General features: G+C 42.0%; 1 protein-coding gene across 1 annotated transcript in view; it reads left to right on the forward strand.

Moving 5' to 3' along the window:
• LOC140197315 (contactin-associated protein-like 5) overlaps positions 1-16,421 on the forward strand; it is a 1,626,808-nt gene that overhangs the window by 1,517,916 nt on the left and 92,471 nt on the right. The window contains exon 21 of the mRNA XM_072257270.1: positions 6,070-6,082. Coding sequence (XP_072113371.1) covers positions 6,070-6,082 — 13 coding nt within the window. The remainder of the gene's footprint in view (positions 1-6,069; positions 6,083-16,421) is intronic.

Consider the following 16,421-nt stretch of genomic DNA (forward strand, 5'->3'; position numbering starts at 1 on the left):
AGTCCTGGGTTGTTTATGGAGCTCGAAGCTCGAAGGTCATTTGGAGTCCAGAAGTTGAAGCCCAAAGATCAATCGGAAGTCTACATCAAAGCCCAAAGGTCAATCAGAGGTCCAGAAGTTGAAACCCGATGCTGAGAACCCTAGGTCTTCAAATCTCTGCGAGTCCACTGGGAAAGTTAGAACCTAGAAGAGTACAACACAGGAACAGGCCATTTGGCCCACAATATTGTGCTGAACAAGCTGAAAAACAAATCAAAAACACCCTAATCACTTCTACCTACACCACGTCCATATCCCTCCATCTTTCTTACATCCATGTGCCTAACCAAACATTTCTTAAAAGCATCTAAAGTATTTGCCTCTACCACCATACCAGGCACAATTGAGAGCATCCTGACTGGCTGCATCACTGCCTGGAATGGGAAATATACTTCCCTCAATCGCAGGACTCTGCAGAGAGTGGTGTGGACAGCCCAGCGCATCTTTAGATGTGAACTTCCTACTATTCAGGACATTTACAAAGACAGGTGTGTAAAAAGGGCCCGAAGGTTCATTGGGACCCGAGTGACCCCAACCACAATCTATTCCAGCTGCTACCATCCAGGAAACGGTACCACAGCATTAAAGCCAGGACCAACAGGCTCCAAGACAGCTTCTTCCACCAGGCTAACAGACTGATTAATTCACACTGACACAACTGTATTTGACTATCCTGTTATACATACTGTTTATTATAAATTACTATAAAATTGCAATTGCACATTTAGACGGAGATGTAACAAAGATTTTTATTCCTCGTGTATATGAAGGATGTAAATAATAAAGTCAATTCAATTCAGTTCAGTTCAGTGCATTCCAGTCAACCATGACTCTCTGAGTAAAAAGCTTTCTCCTCGCGTCTGCCTTGAGCCTACCTCCTCTCACCTTGAATGCATGGCAAACATGTGAAAATCTGCAGATGCTGGAAATCAAAGTAGTACACACAAAATGCTGGAGGAACTCAGCAGGTCAAGCAGCATCTATGGAGAAGAGTGAACTGTCAATGTCTTGGTCTGAGACCCTTCAACAGCACTGGGAAAAAGAGCTAAGAAGTCAGAGTAAGAAGGTTGGGGGAGGAGAGGAAGAGGTACAAGGTAGTGAGTGAAAGGTGGAACCAGGAGAGGGAGAGGTGAAGAAAGGAGTTGAAAAGTCGATTGATGAAAGAGAAAGGGAAATCTGATAGGAGAGGACATGGGAGAAAGGGAAGGGTGAGGAGCACCAGAGGGAGGTGATGGGCAGGTAAGGAGATAAGGTGTGAGAGGAAAATAGGAATGGGGAATGGTGAAGTGTGGGGGCAATTACCAGAAGTTTGAGAAATCGATGTTCATGCCATCAGGTTGGTGGCTACCCTAACGGTATATATGGTGTTGCTCCTCCAACCTGGGGGAGGCCATGGACTGACATGTTGGAATGGGAATGGGAAGTAGAATTGAAATGGGTGGCCACCGGGAGATCTCACATTTTATGGTGGATGGAGCGTAGGTGCTCAATGAAGCAGTCTCCCAATCTACATCAGGTCTCATCGATATACAGGAGGCCACACCAGGAGCACCAGGTACAGCGGATGACCCCAACAGCAGAGGGAAAAATATGCTTTGTGGTGGGATCTTTTTGGAGATGTTGCGAGAGGTTTGGGATCCTTGTTTAATAAAAGATATGCTGGCAACGAAGAGAGTCCAGAGGAGCTTCAAGAGAGTGACTCCTGGAATGAAAAAATTAACATATGAGGAGCATCTGATGGCTCTGGGCCTGTATTTGCTGAAGATTAAAAGATTAAGGGGGAATCTCCTTGAAACCTGTCAAATATTGAAAGGCCTAGATAGAGTAGATGTGGAGAGAACATTGGGTATATCTAAAGTGGAGCTTGATAGGTTCTAGATTAATATTGGTGTCAGAGGTTATGAGGTGCAGGCAAAAGAATGGAAGCTGAAAAGGTAAATATATAAGCCATGATAGAAAAACAGAGAACATTCAATGGGCCGAATGGCTTAATTCAAAGTTCAAAATTATTCTGCGATGAGGCTGTTCATTCTAGCATCTGTTCTCAATATGAGACTTTCATTCTAGAATCTGCTCTCAGGATGAGTCTTTTCATTCCAGAAGGAAGGCAATATCCTTCTTTTTCAAAGAAAGGGACTTCCCTTCCTCCATCATCAACACTGCCCTCAACCGCATCTCTTCCATTTCACTCACGTCTGCTCATACCCCATCCTCCCACCACCCTACCAGGGATAAGGTTCCTCTTTTCCTCACCTATCACCCCACCAGCCTCTGCGTCCAGCACATCATTCTCCGAAACTTCCACTACCTCCAACTTGATCCCACCACCAAATACATCTTTCCCTTCCCCCCATTTTCTGCTTTCTGCAGGGATCACTCCCTACGTGATTCCCTTATCCATTCTACCTTTCCCACTGAACTCCCTCCTGCCACTATCCTCGCAAGTGGAACAAGTGCTATACCTGTCCCTACTCCTCCTCCCTCACTACCATGCAGGGCCCCGAACAGTCCTTCCAGGTGAGGCAACACTTCACCTGTGAGTCTGTTGGGGTCATACCGTGTTTGGTTTTCCTGGTGTGGCCTCCTGTATATCAGTGAGTTGGAGATTACTTCACCAAGTATTTACACTCTGTCCACTAGAACAAGCAGGATCTCCCAGTGGCCACCCACTTTAATTCCACTTCCCATTCCCATTCCAGTATGTCCATCCAAGGCCTCCTCCACTGTCGTTATAAGGCCACGCTTTCGTTGGAGGAGCAACACCTTATATTCCATTTGGGTAGCCTCCAACCTGATGGCATGAACATTGATTTCTCAAACCTTCAGTAATCCCTCCCTTCCTTCCCCATTTCCCATTCCATTGAACCTGGAGGCACAACTCTTGAAAAAAAAAACACAGCCTGGGTGATAAGGATTTATGATAATGGAGTCATTGAGAATCAATGAAAGACCTCACCCAACAGGACAAACAACCAATGTGCAAATACAAAAGAGAAAAAATAAATCTGCAAAAAATATCAAGAACATGAGATGAAGAGTCCTTGAAAGTGAGTGTATAGCTTGTGGGAACAGTTTAAGTGTTGGAGCGAGTGAAGTTATCTCCTCTGGTTCAAGAGCCTGATGGTTGAAGGGTAATAACTGTTCTTGAAACTGGTGGCCAATACCCTTCATCAGGAGCTCCTGCTGAGGTTCGCCATGCTTCCACCGATGGGAAAACTGTTTCATCCATCCCAAAGGGAGGAATTCTGACAATAACCCTGAATAAATAGGAAAACTTTTCCACATCTTTCAATCCTTGAGAAAGTGACTGCAAAACTAGTAAATCACCTTGAGGTCCTAGGGCTACCTGAACATGTCCTACCTACATTGTCTTTAACCTCACCAGCTAACCTAGCATCGTTGTCAAATGTTCTTGACATCACGATATAATCCAAACCCATCATGGGAAAGGCCCAGTGAAGAAGCAATACTGACCTCCTGCTTGGCACAGATAAGAACATAACAGTTCCTGCTATTATACACTCAGTGATCATTTATTAGATACACCTGTATCCTGGTTGTTAATCAGACAATCATGTGGTAGCAACTCAATGCATGAGAAAAACATGCTGACATGGTCAAGAGATTCAGTTGTTGTTCAGATCAAACATCAGAATAGGGAAGGAGTGTGATCCAATTGGCTTTGACTGTGAATGATTCTGGTGCCAGACAGAGTGGTTTGAGTATCTCAGAAACTGCTGGTCTCCTGGGATTTTCATGCACAATTCTCTGCAGTTCACGGAGAAGGGTTCAGAAAACAAAAAAAAAAAGTGGGTGGCAGTTCTGTGGGCAAAGGGACTTTGTTAATGAGAGAGGTCAGAGGAGAACAGCCAGGTTGGCTTAACCTGACAGGAAAGCAAAAGTAACTCGATACACCACGCATTACAACAGTGGTGTGCATCTCTGAATGCACAACATGTCAAACTTTGAAGTGAGTGGACTACTGCAGCAGAAGACCTTGGCCGTACACTGAGTTGCCACTTTATTAGAAACAGGAGTTACCTAATAAAGTGGACATTGAGTGTATAATCCTAAACCATCATGAGAAGGTCTAGTGCAGAAGCAATACTGACCTCCCGCTGGGCACAGATAAGAACATAGCTAATAGCATTTTCGTTTCAGGCTTTTTCTTTCAGACATTTAAACTGAATGCATCCCATTTCCCCTTTAAAGTTTGTCCTGATCTTAGCATAAATGCACTGTGCAATTAGTAGGATAAGAATTAGCTTTCACTGCATTTCTTTTCTTTTGGAATATTCCCCATTATTGGTCAATTTTGAAGGCTGGATAAATGAGCAAGAAAGCATGGAGAACTAAGGAGATTTCTACTTCACACAACCTTATCAATTTAAAATGAAGTTACACAACAGCATAGGCACCATTTTGAGGATGTTTCTTTCGTGATCTTTTATAATGCAATAACCATTACACTACAATACAAAGACAAAATAGTAAAATGCGTGTAAAAAGGAAGAGAGTTAAAATTAGTCCATTAGAGATGAAACTGCCTGAGTGTTAATGTGAAAGAGTGACACTAGATCATGCCATGAGAAATAGATAATCAAAGGGATGTTGTGCGGGAAGAACTTCAACAATATTTATCGCTGGAGAAAATCTAATGGGGCTAAAGCACCGTAAACCTGACGGCCAATGTTCTTAGTTATTAAGAGTCTGCGGAGATTTGGTATGACATCAAAAGCTTTGACAAACTTCTATAGATGTGCAGTGGAAAGTGTACTGACTAGCTTCATCACAGCCTGGTATGGGAACACCAGTGCCTTGGAACAGAAAATACTGCTGAAGGTAGTGGATTCAGCCCAGTACATCAGGGGTAAAGCTCTCCCAACCATTGAGCACATCTACATGAAATATTGTCACAGAAAAACAGACTCCATCATCATATATCCTTATCACCCAGGCTGTGCTCTTTTTCTCACTGCTGACATCAGGTAGAAGGTACAGGTGCCTCAGGAGTCGCAGCTCCAGGTTCAAGAACAGTTATTACCCCTTAATTATCAGACTCTTCAGCAAAAGTGGATTAACTGCACTAATGTATTGAGATGCTCCCACAACTAATGATCTCACTTTAAGATCTTTATCTTGTTATTTCATGCTCTCGTTACTTATTGTTATTTATTTATATTTGCATTTGTACAGTGTGTTGTCTCCTATTCTCTACTTGCTCTTTCATTGATCCTATTTATAGTTACTATTCTATAGATTTGCTGAGTATGCAGCAGGAAAAAGAATCTCAGGGTTGTATGTGGTGACGTGTATATTCTCTGATAATAAATGTTACTTTGACTGCTTTGTCTTTGACTTTGGCTTTGACTTTGGATACAAAGATAATAGATAGGTTGTTTGCAACATTGCATGTGTGCTTTCACCTGAGGACTGTTGAGGGCTTGTTCTAGCTGAGAGCACCCATGCACCCTCAATTTACAGGTATGTCACTTAGGGACTTGGGCTATATTACGAGGGGTGATTGATAAGTTCATGGCCCAAGGTAGAAGGAGTCAATTTTAGAAAACCTAGCACATTTACTTTTCCTACATTTACACACTTAGTCCAGCAGTCGTGGAGCATACAGATCTCTTCTTTGTAGAAGTCAATGTCTTGGACCTCCAGGAGCTTTCCACAGCAGGAGTGATTGATAAGTTCGTGGCCTAAGGACCACCTGGAGGCAGTGGCGTACCTAAGGTATGGCAGGTGTGGCACGTGCCCTGGGCACCACTGAGCAGTTTCTATTAAAGTCAGACAAGCCATCCTTGGATAGTGAAAAAAGAGTTTTCGTCAGATGTATGATCTGTCTTTGATTATCATGGGTGAGAAGCACTAGGATGGCCTTATTTCAGAGCATTGTGTAAGAAGACAATGAAACGTTGCTTCACGAAGAAGAAGGAAAGTGGAGCTGAAGGACAGAAGAGACAAAAGTTGGAAGTGGAGGAAGCCAAGAAGTCGAGCAAGTTCTTCATGCTCTTCTTTGAAAAGCCCGGAACAAGTGGTTTGACACGTTCCATGGAGTCACCTGCACCTGCTACAAGTCTGTTAGAATCCGAAGGTGGATCAAGTGCAAATGCGTCACAAGCCGAGGAGGAAGTCAAGTCAGATAAATGCGAGTATGATGAGATTAAGAGTGAGACTGCCACAGAGAACATGAACATGACAGGAGGGGAAGACGATGGTGGTGGTGGTGGTGATGTTGAGTTTATTGACGAGATTTTACCTGACAAGATTGAACCTGATGACACTGAACTTAGTGAACTGGATGGTGTCAAAAAGCCTCAAACTGTCATACCAGAAGTGATTGAACAGCATGACATTGGACTTCTGAAGTTTGACAAGGATACTGGAAAAGCAATTCTGCCTGACACATTGAGAACAGAAATAATAAAGCTGGGTTCGAAGTATTTCCAGAACAGTGAGTGGCCTTTCCTACCAACAAAAACCGCTCAATGAACAAAACTTGATTCAAGAGGAAATTGGGAAATGATCGTAGTGAGGAAGTGACTCGCTCAGGGCTGGTCTATTCCCCTTCTAAAAAGTCTGCATTTTATATCTGTTGTCAGACCATCAATCCTCATTGGAGCAGGAAAGTGGATTCAACCAGTGAAAAGCACCTGAGAGGATTAGTGTTCATGAAAATGCCAAGAATCATCGGGAATGCTTCACACAGTGGAAAGAAATGGAAAGAAATTTAGCTGGAAATAAAGGAGTTATTGACGCGGTATTTCAGTCACAGATTGAGAAAGAAAAGCAGAAGTGGCGTGATATCTTGACGAGAATCCTTCACTGCATAAAATTCCTTGCGACTCAGAACCGGGCTTTGCGAGGACACAGAGAGTCACTTCAGCTGGACGATGTGGGAAATTTCCTTGGCTTTCTGAAACTACCGGCCATCTTTGACCCTGTCTAAAAGAACACCTCACTCATTTGGAAAGTCATCCTGGAACAACACCTTATCTTTCACCGGGTGTCCAGAATGAATTCGTCCACATGATGGCATCCACTGCTCACCAGAGTTTACTGAGAAGCATTCGCAAAGCCAAGTACTATGGTCTCATGCTTGACTCGACTCCTGATCAGGCACACCGTGAGCAGATGTCAGAAGTAGTGAGGTATGTGGAAGTTAATTTTGAGAGGAAAACAGTCTGTGTTAGAGAGTCCTTCCTTGGTTTTATCCAGATAAGCCAGAAGGATGCTGAGAGCTTGGTTGAAGACATCTTGAAACAGCTAGAGGAGGACAAAATCGAGCTACAAGATTGTCGGTCACATTGCTATGACAACATTGCTGTGATGGCTGGAGACAGAAGTGGTGTTCATCAAAGAATAGGTGAGAAAAACAACCTGGCAGTGTTTGTGAATTGCAACAATCACTCGCTCAACTTGGTGGGTGTACATGCAGCCAAGCAGGATACAATGATGGTCACGTTTTTTGGAACCATCGAAGCTCTCTACGTGTTTCTCTCTCGTTCAACACAGCGCTGGGAAAAACTCAAAAACGCCATGCCTGTGGTTGTTAAGTCGGAGTCTGAAACCAGGTGGAGTGCAAGGACAGAAGCAGTGAAGCCCGTCAACAAGTACCTTGAGGAGATACTTCAAGTTCTCCAGGACATGATAGAAAATGAAAACAAGACCAGTGAAACAAGAAGTGACGCAAGGCAGCTGTATAACTGCATGTTGAGTTGCGATTTTTTGATTTTGCTAGGATTTTGGAACAAAGTACTCATTCTCATTGACTGTATTCAAAAGAGGCTGCAGGATACTAGCACGATGCTGCCCTGGATTTGAAAGCCCTCCGAGGTCATTTTTATAATGAAAGAGAGGTGTTGCTCAGTGAGTCACTCAGAGGAGGATTCGGTCTCTGTCAAGAATGGAATATTGAAGTTGAAAGTTGTCAGAGACGAAAGAAGCAAATGGCTGATGAGAACTCGAGAGATGCTGGGTTAACAGCTAAAGAGGAAATGGAGTCATGAAGGGAACACTCGACCGTCTTCACAGAGAAATGGTCAAAAGGTTCACTCGTTTGCACGACATTGACGCCAAGTTTGGGTTCCTTCTTGATGTCGAGAAACTGTGTTACAGCGCCGACAGTAACGACCTAAAGAAGAAGTGCGAAAATTTGGGCGAATTGTACAGCTCTGATGTTGATGGGCAGCAGCTATATGAAGAAATTTTGGATTGCAGAATGTTGCTATCAAGGTGGGTCAACATGAAAATATCAAGACCTGAAAAGCTTCTTGAGTTTATTGTTCAATTTATTCTTGATTGTTGAATTTATTATGAGAGCATCTTCTCCAATGTTCACATTGCTATTCAGATAATGCTAACCATCGCAGTTTCCGTCACCAGCTGTGAGAGATCATTCAGCAAGTTAAAACTAATACTTTCATATTTGAGAGCCTCCATGGGTCAAGACAGACTCTGTGATCTTGCTCTGCTGAGTGTAGAAAGAGAAGAAACTGAAAAAACTGACTTTGATCACATCGCAGACCAATTTGCATCAGTGAAAGCAAGGAAGGTGCAGTTATAATTTTCATATAGTGCCATAATTTGTTAATTAAAAGATTAACAAGCTTGACTTGTATTTTTGAACTGATATTATGGTAAAGTTATCTAAAAGATGAGTGTCAGATGTTCAGACGGGGCGCAATTTCAGTGTTTGCCATAGGCAGTGTTTTCCGTAGATACGCCCCTGCCTGGAGGTCCAAGATGCTCTCGTTATGTGCACATGCAGTTCAACTCTTTGAGTGATAATGCAGAAAGTTTGAAGTTAATAACTTATCTCCTTCTACCTTAGGCCACAAACTTATCAATTACCCCTGCTGTGGACCACTTCTACAAAGAAAGGATCTGTATGCTCCACGACCGCTGGACTAAATGTGTACATGTAGGAGGAGCCTGTGTTGAAAAATAAATGTGCTAGGTTTTCTAAAATTGACTCCTTCTACCTTAGGCCATGAATTTATCAATCACCCCTCGTATATTTCTTTTGTGTGAGTATATGTTTACTGATATATGTGCCTTGAACTGTGAGTGACTGTTGGTATTGAGTTTGCACCTTGGCCCTGAAGAAATGCTATGGGTATTTATGTTTGCTTGAATGGTAATTAAACATGAATTTAAACTTAAACTGTTACTTAATCTAACAAGCTCCCCATATTACAGAGACGTTCTGGAGCACAGGAACATTGCTAATATAATGCCACTATTCAGGGAATGAACTTTATTTAACCTGATATCACCTTTTGGGAAGAAAATATTGGAATCCATTTTCAAAGAGGTAATAGCAGCTCATTTAGAAAATCATCAAACAATCAAAAAGAATTAATCTGATTTTATGAAAGAGATTGCTGTTTCACAAATTTGATCAAAATGCCTGAAGATGTAGCACACATTGATAAATTGATTTATTATTGTCACAGTCTCTGAAGTACAGCGGAAGCCTGTCTGCATGATATCCATACAGATTAGTTTATTACAACAGTGCATTGAAGTAGCAGAAGGTAAAATCAGTAACAGAATGCAGAATAAAGTATTGCAGTTACAGAGAAAGTGCAGTGCTGGTAAACTATAAGGTTTAAGGCCATAATGCGAAAGAGTGTGGGGTCAAGAGTCCATCTTACTAAGGAACTGTTCAGTAGTCTTATAGCAGTGGGATAGAAGCTGCCCTTCAGCCTGATGTTGTGTGCTTTCAGGCTTTTCTACCTTCTGCCCGATGGGAGAGGGGAGAAGAGAGAATGTCCAGGTGAGTGGGATCATTGATTACTTTGGCTGCTTTATTGGGGCAGCAAGAAGAGCTGACAGATTCCCTGGAGGGGAAGCTGGTTTCCATGATCTGCTGAGCTGTGTCCACAACTCTCTGCATTTCCTTGAGGTCACAGGCAGAGCAGTAACCATACCAGCTGTGATGTAATAAAAACTGACGAGCCTGCCAAATTACAAGGTAAATAAGAGGAAAGCACTAGATATGGTGGCATTCAAGATGTTTTCATCTGGGCTCATGAAGATGTATTATGTGCAGACAGAATGAATTAGTCTGATTTGGCATTTGGCATCATGCTCAGCACCGACATTGTGAGCCAAAGGGCCCGTCCCTGTGTTATACCGTTCTATGTTCTATGTTCTATGTTCTATAGTGTTTTGATTTCCAGAAGGCATTCAATAAGGTATCACATAAACAGGTTGTTGCACAATTTAAAAGTACATGATACTGTGGATGATATATTGGTTGAGAAACAGAAAGCAGAGAATGATGGTTAAAGCTTCATTTGGATTCACTAAAATTATAGCAAGCTGCCACAAGGACCTGAAGAACACAAAAAGCCTGTAAAAGGATGCAGATAGCTTCAAGAGTTGTTGACACGTGGACAAGTGGTTAAGGCGTTCGTCTAGTGATTCAAAGGTCGCTAGTTCAAGCCTTGGCTGAGGCAGCGTGTGTGTCCTTGAGCAAGGCACTTTACCACACATTGCTCTGCAACGACACCGGTCTTCCATACAACCTTGCCCAGGCCTGTGCCTTGGAAACCTTCCAAGGCACAAATCCATGGTCTCATGAGACTAATGGATGCCTATATAAGAGCTTCAAGAGTGAGTAAAAACTTGGCGCATGGAATGAATGTACATACAAGGCTTCCGTTACTGAGGGTCGACCATGAAAGTTGCATCCTAGATGTCTACAGTCGATAAGTAATTACTTAAGCCAGGTCAGTACAATATGGAGAACAAGCTGTTGCCCATGCAGCAGGTTCTCCCTCCACACACAGCTGATGAATCCAAAGTAATGGCAGAATCCAATACAGTTTGGCACCAGCAGCATCAGAGGAGTTGCTAATCGATGCTGAACACAACATAGGTCTGCCTCAGAGACTCCCACTCTGGATTTTTCCTTGGGGTTTACTCCTGAAACCTTTTCCATGAGTGGGTACAGCAGCAAGGCAGCAGAGTGCACTTGCAATATAACATGAGGAAATGTGAGATTTACACTTTAGCTGGAAGGTTGAAAAGGCAAATTATTATTTGAGTGAAACTGCAAAATATCTCACTGAGAATGGATTTCAATGTCTTAGTGGATGAAACACAAATGCTCAGGATGCAGGGGTATATCGAGTCATTAGGAGCATTAATAAAATTGAAATTAAAAGTAAGGAAGTTCTATTTATTTACTTACTTACCCACTTACTTAGAGATACAGCATGGAATAGGTCCTTGTAGCCCTTCAAGCCGTGCCGCCCAGCAACCCAGAATTTAACCGTCACTTAATCATGGGACAGTTTACAATGACCAATTAACCTACTAACCTTTTGAAGAGATTTCAAGTAGGATAGATGAAGGGCATGCAGTGGATGTTATATATTTGGACCTTACAAAGGCCTTTGACAAAGTGACACACATGAGGCTGCTTACCAAGTTAAGAGTCATGGTGTTACAGGAAACTTGCTAACATGGTTAGAGCGTTGGCTGATTGGTAAGAGGCAGTGAGTGGGAATAAAAGGATCTTCAGGTCGGCTGCCAGTAAATAATGGTGCTCCACAGGTTTCAGTGTTGGGACTGCTTCTTTCTATAAAAAAGGAAAGCAAATTGCTTTTTAAACTCACGAGAGAGCATAGGCCATCAACTTTTTGCTGTTGATGTTTCTGTAGCAGGCAACTTCTTTTTTACGAGGTCGAGTCGCTAGCTCAGTGCTCAGCCCAGCACGGATGGAAACCATGCCAGGAGAGCCGGCTGGGTTTGAACTCGGGAGCCTTCGCTCCGAAGTCTGGCGCTGATGCCACTACGCCACCAGCCGGCTGCTTCTTTTTATACTGCATATCAATGATTTAGATGATGTAATAGATAGGTTTGTTGCCAGGCTTTCAGATAATGTGAAGATTGGTGAAGGGGCAGGTATCATTGAGGAAACAGGCTGCAGAAGGACTTGGACAGATTAGGAGAATGGTCAAGAAAATAGTAAATGAAATGCAACATTGGAAGATGCATGGTCATGCACTTTGGTAGAAGAAATAAATTCTTCTATATTCTGAAGGCAGAAAAAATCCAAAAATCCGAGACGCAAAGGGACATAGGAGTCCGTGTGTAGAATACCCTGAAGGTTAATTTGCAGGTAGAGTCGGTGGTGAGGAAGGCAAATGCAATATTAGCATTCACTTCAAGAGGTTTAGAATACAAGAGCAGGGATGTAATGTTAAGGCTGTATAAGGCACGAGTGAGGCCTCACCTTGAGTATTGTGAACAGTTTTGGGCTCCTCATCTAAGAAAAGATGTGCTGGCATTGGAGAGGATTCAGAGGAGGTTCACGAAGATGATTCCATGAATGAAAGGGTTATCATATGAGGAATGTTTGATGGCTCTGGGGTCTGTACTAGTTGGAATTTAAGAGGATGGGAGGGATTTCATTTAAACCTTTCAAATGTTGAAAGACTTAGTCAGAGTAGATATGGAAAGGATGTTTCCCATGGCAGGGAGTCTTGGACAAGAGGGTACAGCCTCAAGAAAGAGGGGCATCCATTTAAAACACAGATGCGGAGAAATGTCTTTAGCCAGAGTGTGGTGAATTTGGGGAATTTTTTACCACAAGCAGCTGTGGAGGCCAGGTTTTTGTGTGTATTTGTTTTAAGGCAGAACTTGGTAGGTTCTTGATTGGACATGGCATCAAAAGTTATGGAGAGAAAGCTGGGGAGTGGGATTGAGGAGGGTGAAAGGGATCAGACATGATTGAATGGTGGAGCAGACTCAATGGACTCAAATGGCATAATTCTGCTCCTATGTCTCATGATCTTATGGTCTAACCGGTACGTCAATAGACTATGGGTGGAAACCAAAGCATTTGGGAAAATCCCATGTATTCCATGGGGAGCATGTACAAACTTCTTATGAAAGATGCCAGAATTGAAATCTGAACTCCGATGCCCTGAGTTGTAATAGCGCTGCATCAACTGCTATGTTACTATGGGGCCCTGACACAACTTTATAGATATCAGAGAGATGGTAGCTGGGATACTGCATACAGTTTTCATCTTTGTATTTAAGAAAGAACATACCTGCATTAAAGAGAATCTGGAGAAGATTCACTGTGGATCTCTGGAATGAAAGATCTGTTGTTTGAAGAAAGATTGCAAAGGTTGGGAGTTACACTCATTGGAGGACAGAAGATTGAGAAATGTTTCTTTTTGAGATATAATAGATGCTGAGGGGGTCTTACTGAGTGGGAGCTGAAGGGATATTTCCTTAAGAGGTGTAACTGGAATGAAGGACTTGTTCTCAGAATAGAGGAATTGTCTATTTAAGATTGGTATTAGTATTTGTTCATTATAGTCACATAAACCAAGATACAGTGAAAAGATTGTCTTGAATATTGTTGATACAGATCAGATCATTGCACAGCACTTCAAACTAAAGTAAGATAATACTACAAAAATACAGAATAAAGTGTAAAAGCTTACAATAAAGTGTTGTGTGGGTAAACGATAAAGTGTGAGATTATAACAAAGTAGAAAGTGAGGCTAAGAGTCCATCTTAGCGTAGAACAGGTCCATCCAAGAGTCTGAAAACAGCAAAATTGAAGCTGCCGTTGGGCCTGGGAATATGTTTTCAAGCTTTTTTTATCTTAAGATGAAGTTGAGGAGGAACTTATTCTTTCACAGGATTGTCTTTGAAATTATATCGCCATTGATGTGGAGATGTAGAATCATTACGAACAACTGAACTATGATGGAGTCAAGTGGTATGGGGAGCAAGTCTGATATTGAAGCCAAAATTAGGCTACCTTCAATCTTATTTAATGGTTGATCTGGTTCAAGTGGCTGATTTTCTTAATTGTACCCCTGTTTCTATGTACATAGAGAGTAAGGACCATTCCTAGCTGCTCTTGAGAAAATGGTGAAGTTAATGCAAGGATTAACCTATAAAAGAGTTATCAAACTATTGAACAGGCTTTTTATGCACAAGTGTACCACCTACAAAAATATCTTTAACATATTGCATTTGCATTTAAAACCCAGTTGGAAACAGTACAACACAATTCTTAATAATTTAATATTCTTTTGTTATTTTCCTGTAGGAATATTACTTATTTCAATATCACTGACATAAATAAAACATTATGCAGTGTTAATTCCAAAATTTACATTTTATTATTTCCTTTTTAACAGTATTTCAGGAGCTTCAACTGAAAATGGCAAGGTAGTAGGTTTTATGTTTTAATTCATTTGTTTCAATGCAAGCTGCTGGTCCTCCTGTATGTACCTTGCCCCACTGAGGTCTCCATTCTGTCTTCTCCTGATTCCCTTAAGGCTCAGTTTTTGATTGCTTTCCATTTCAAGTTCAAGTTATAACCAAATGAAACAACAACCCTCTGGACCACGGTGCACCCAAAAAACATATCACACACAACACAAGAAATGAAATATTACCATAAAAAAGTTAATAAAATATAATTTAAAATGCATGTGGTGCGCAGCACAGGTAAACAGTAAACAACTCACTGTCCTAGTGATAAGATCTCAGTGGTGGCAGGGTATTCATTACTTTCACAGTCTGAGGGAAGAGGCTGTTACACAATCTGACAGTCCTAGTCATGATGCTCCTGTATCTCCTTCCTGATGGTAATGGGTCAAAGAGATCGTGGAATGGGTGGTAGTGATCCTCAACACTCTCAGAGTACAGGCAACATGGGAACATCCTCCAGAACATTAATTTCCAATAGCACCCTGAGAAAAGCTTGCTTGGACTCACCAGTACCTCCCAAGTTACCTATAAATTGACTAATTTCTTGTCCAGCAGCTAGTACTAAGTGAGCACAAACTTCCTCAACTAACGTCCTCTGCTGTAATTTAGAAGAATAAGGTCCGGGGTGGTGCAGGGTGGTGTTGGTAGATCGCATTGAAACCTATTGAGTATTGAACAGCCAAGATAGAGTGAATATGGAGAGGATATAGTGGAGGAGTCTGTGACCAGAGGGAACAGTCTCGGAATAAAAGGAGGTCCCTTTAGAACAAAGATGAAGAGGATTTTCTTTAGCAAGAGAATGGTGAATCTGTGTAGTTCATTGTCACAGACAACTGTGGAGGCCAAGTCATGGGTATATTTAAAACAGAGGTTTCTTGATCAGTAAAGGGGGTCAAAGGTTACAGGGAGAAAACATGAGAATGAGGCTGACCAGATAATTAATCAGCCATTGCTGAATAGCAGAGCAGACTCGATGTGCCATATAGCCAATTCTGCTCTAATGTTTCATGGTTCTTATGTCTAACTGTTAGGAGTGTAGGCACCATTGTCGTTAGTTCTCTTTGCAAACTTGTGGCATTAAATCCATCTTTCTCGCTGACAGCTGTTTGAACTAGTGAGAATCCAGATGAAAGTTCTTGCCCCAAAATGTCAGTTGCCCATTTCCCACCGTAGTTGCTGCCTGACTTGCTGAATTCCTCTGACAGCTCATTGTTTCCTCTAGTTTCCACCGTCTGCAGTTTCTTGTGGCTCCAGTTTATGATCACTGTGTTATAATCCCAAGTAGAGCAACACATAATCTGCTGGAGGAACTCAGTAGGTCAAACAGCAACTGTTGGAGGAAAGGAGCAGTTAATGTTTCTGGTTGAAACCCTGCATCAAGAATGTTGACCCAAAATGTTGGTAATTCCTTTCCCAGACCCACTGCTCCCAGATCCACTGAGTTCTTCCTTTTCTAGACTGTTCATTGCTCCAGATTCCAGCATCTGCAGTCACTTTTGTCTCCAGTCCTGACTGAACTTTGGACAAAATATACAAGCCATCAATAGGACCACTTATTTCAACCAATGCCACACCCTCGTTTGGCTTATTTGTCGTTGAAATCCTCATTAATGCCTCCCACACCTCAGTGCACAGATGTTGGCTTCCCTCATTGTTCCTTCTAAATTTAGGATCTCGGCCTCTGTTTCCTAATAAATTCAAAGTTCAAAGTAAATTTATTATCAAAGCAGGAATATGTCACCATATACAACCCGAGATTCATTTCCTTGCAGGCATTCACAGTAGAACAAAGACATGTAACAGAAACAATGAGAAACTACACACAAGCAAAGACTGACAAACAATCGACATGCAAAGGATTGTGCACTTTTGAGTTATTTTATTGTTCTTGTTTCATCAGTGTTTCAGGAGCCCCGAATAAAAAATGTGCAATATGCAAATATGCTTCATCCATTCATCCATCACCCTGTGCTTGCCAGCTCACTTTTGCTGCAGCTTAACATTGCGTCCCTAATATGTATTTTCAGCTTTGTAATCAAGCTCACCCACAGCCTCGTGACCTACTCAGTTTAGTTTCTCTCAACCCTCTGATCCACAAAGACATCTACTCGAGCCCA

This window comes from Mobula birostris, chromosome 5 (genome assembly GCF_030028105.1).
Source record: "Mobula birostris isolate sMobBir1 chromosome 5, sMobBir1.hap1, whole genome shotgun sequence".
Classification (NCBI taxonomy): Eukaryota; Metazoa; Chordata; class Chondrichthyes; order Myliobatiformes; family Myliobatidae; genus Mobula; species Mobula birostris.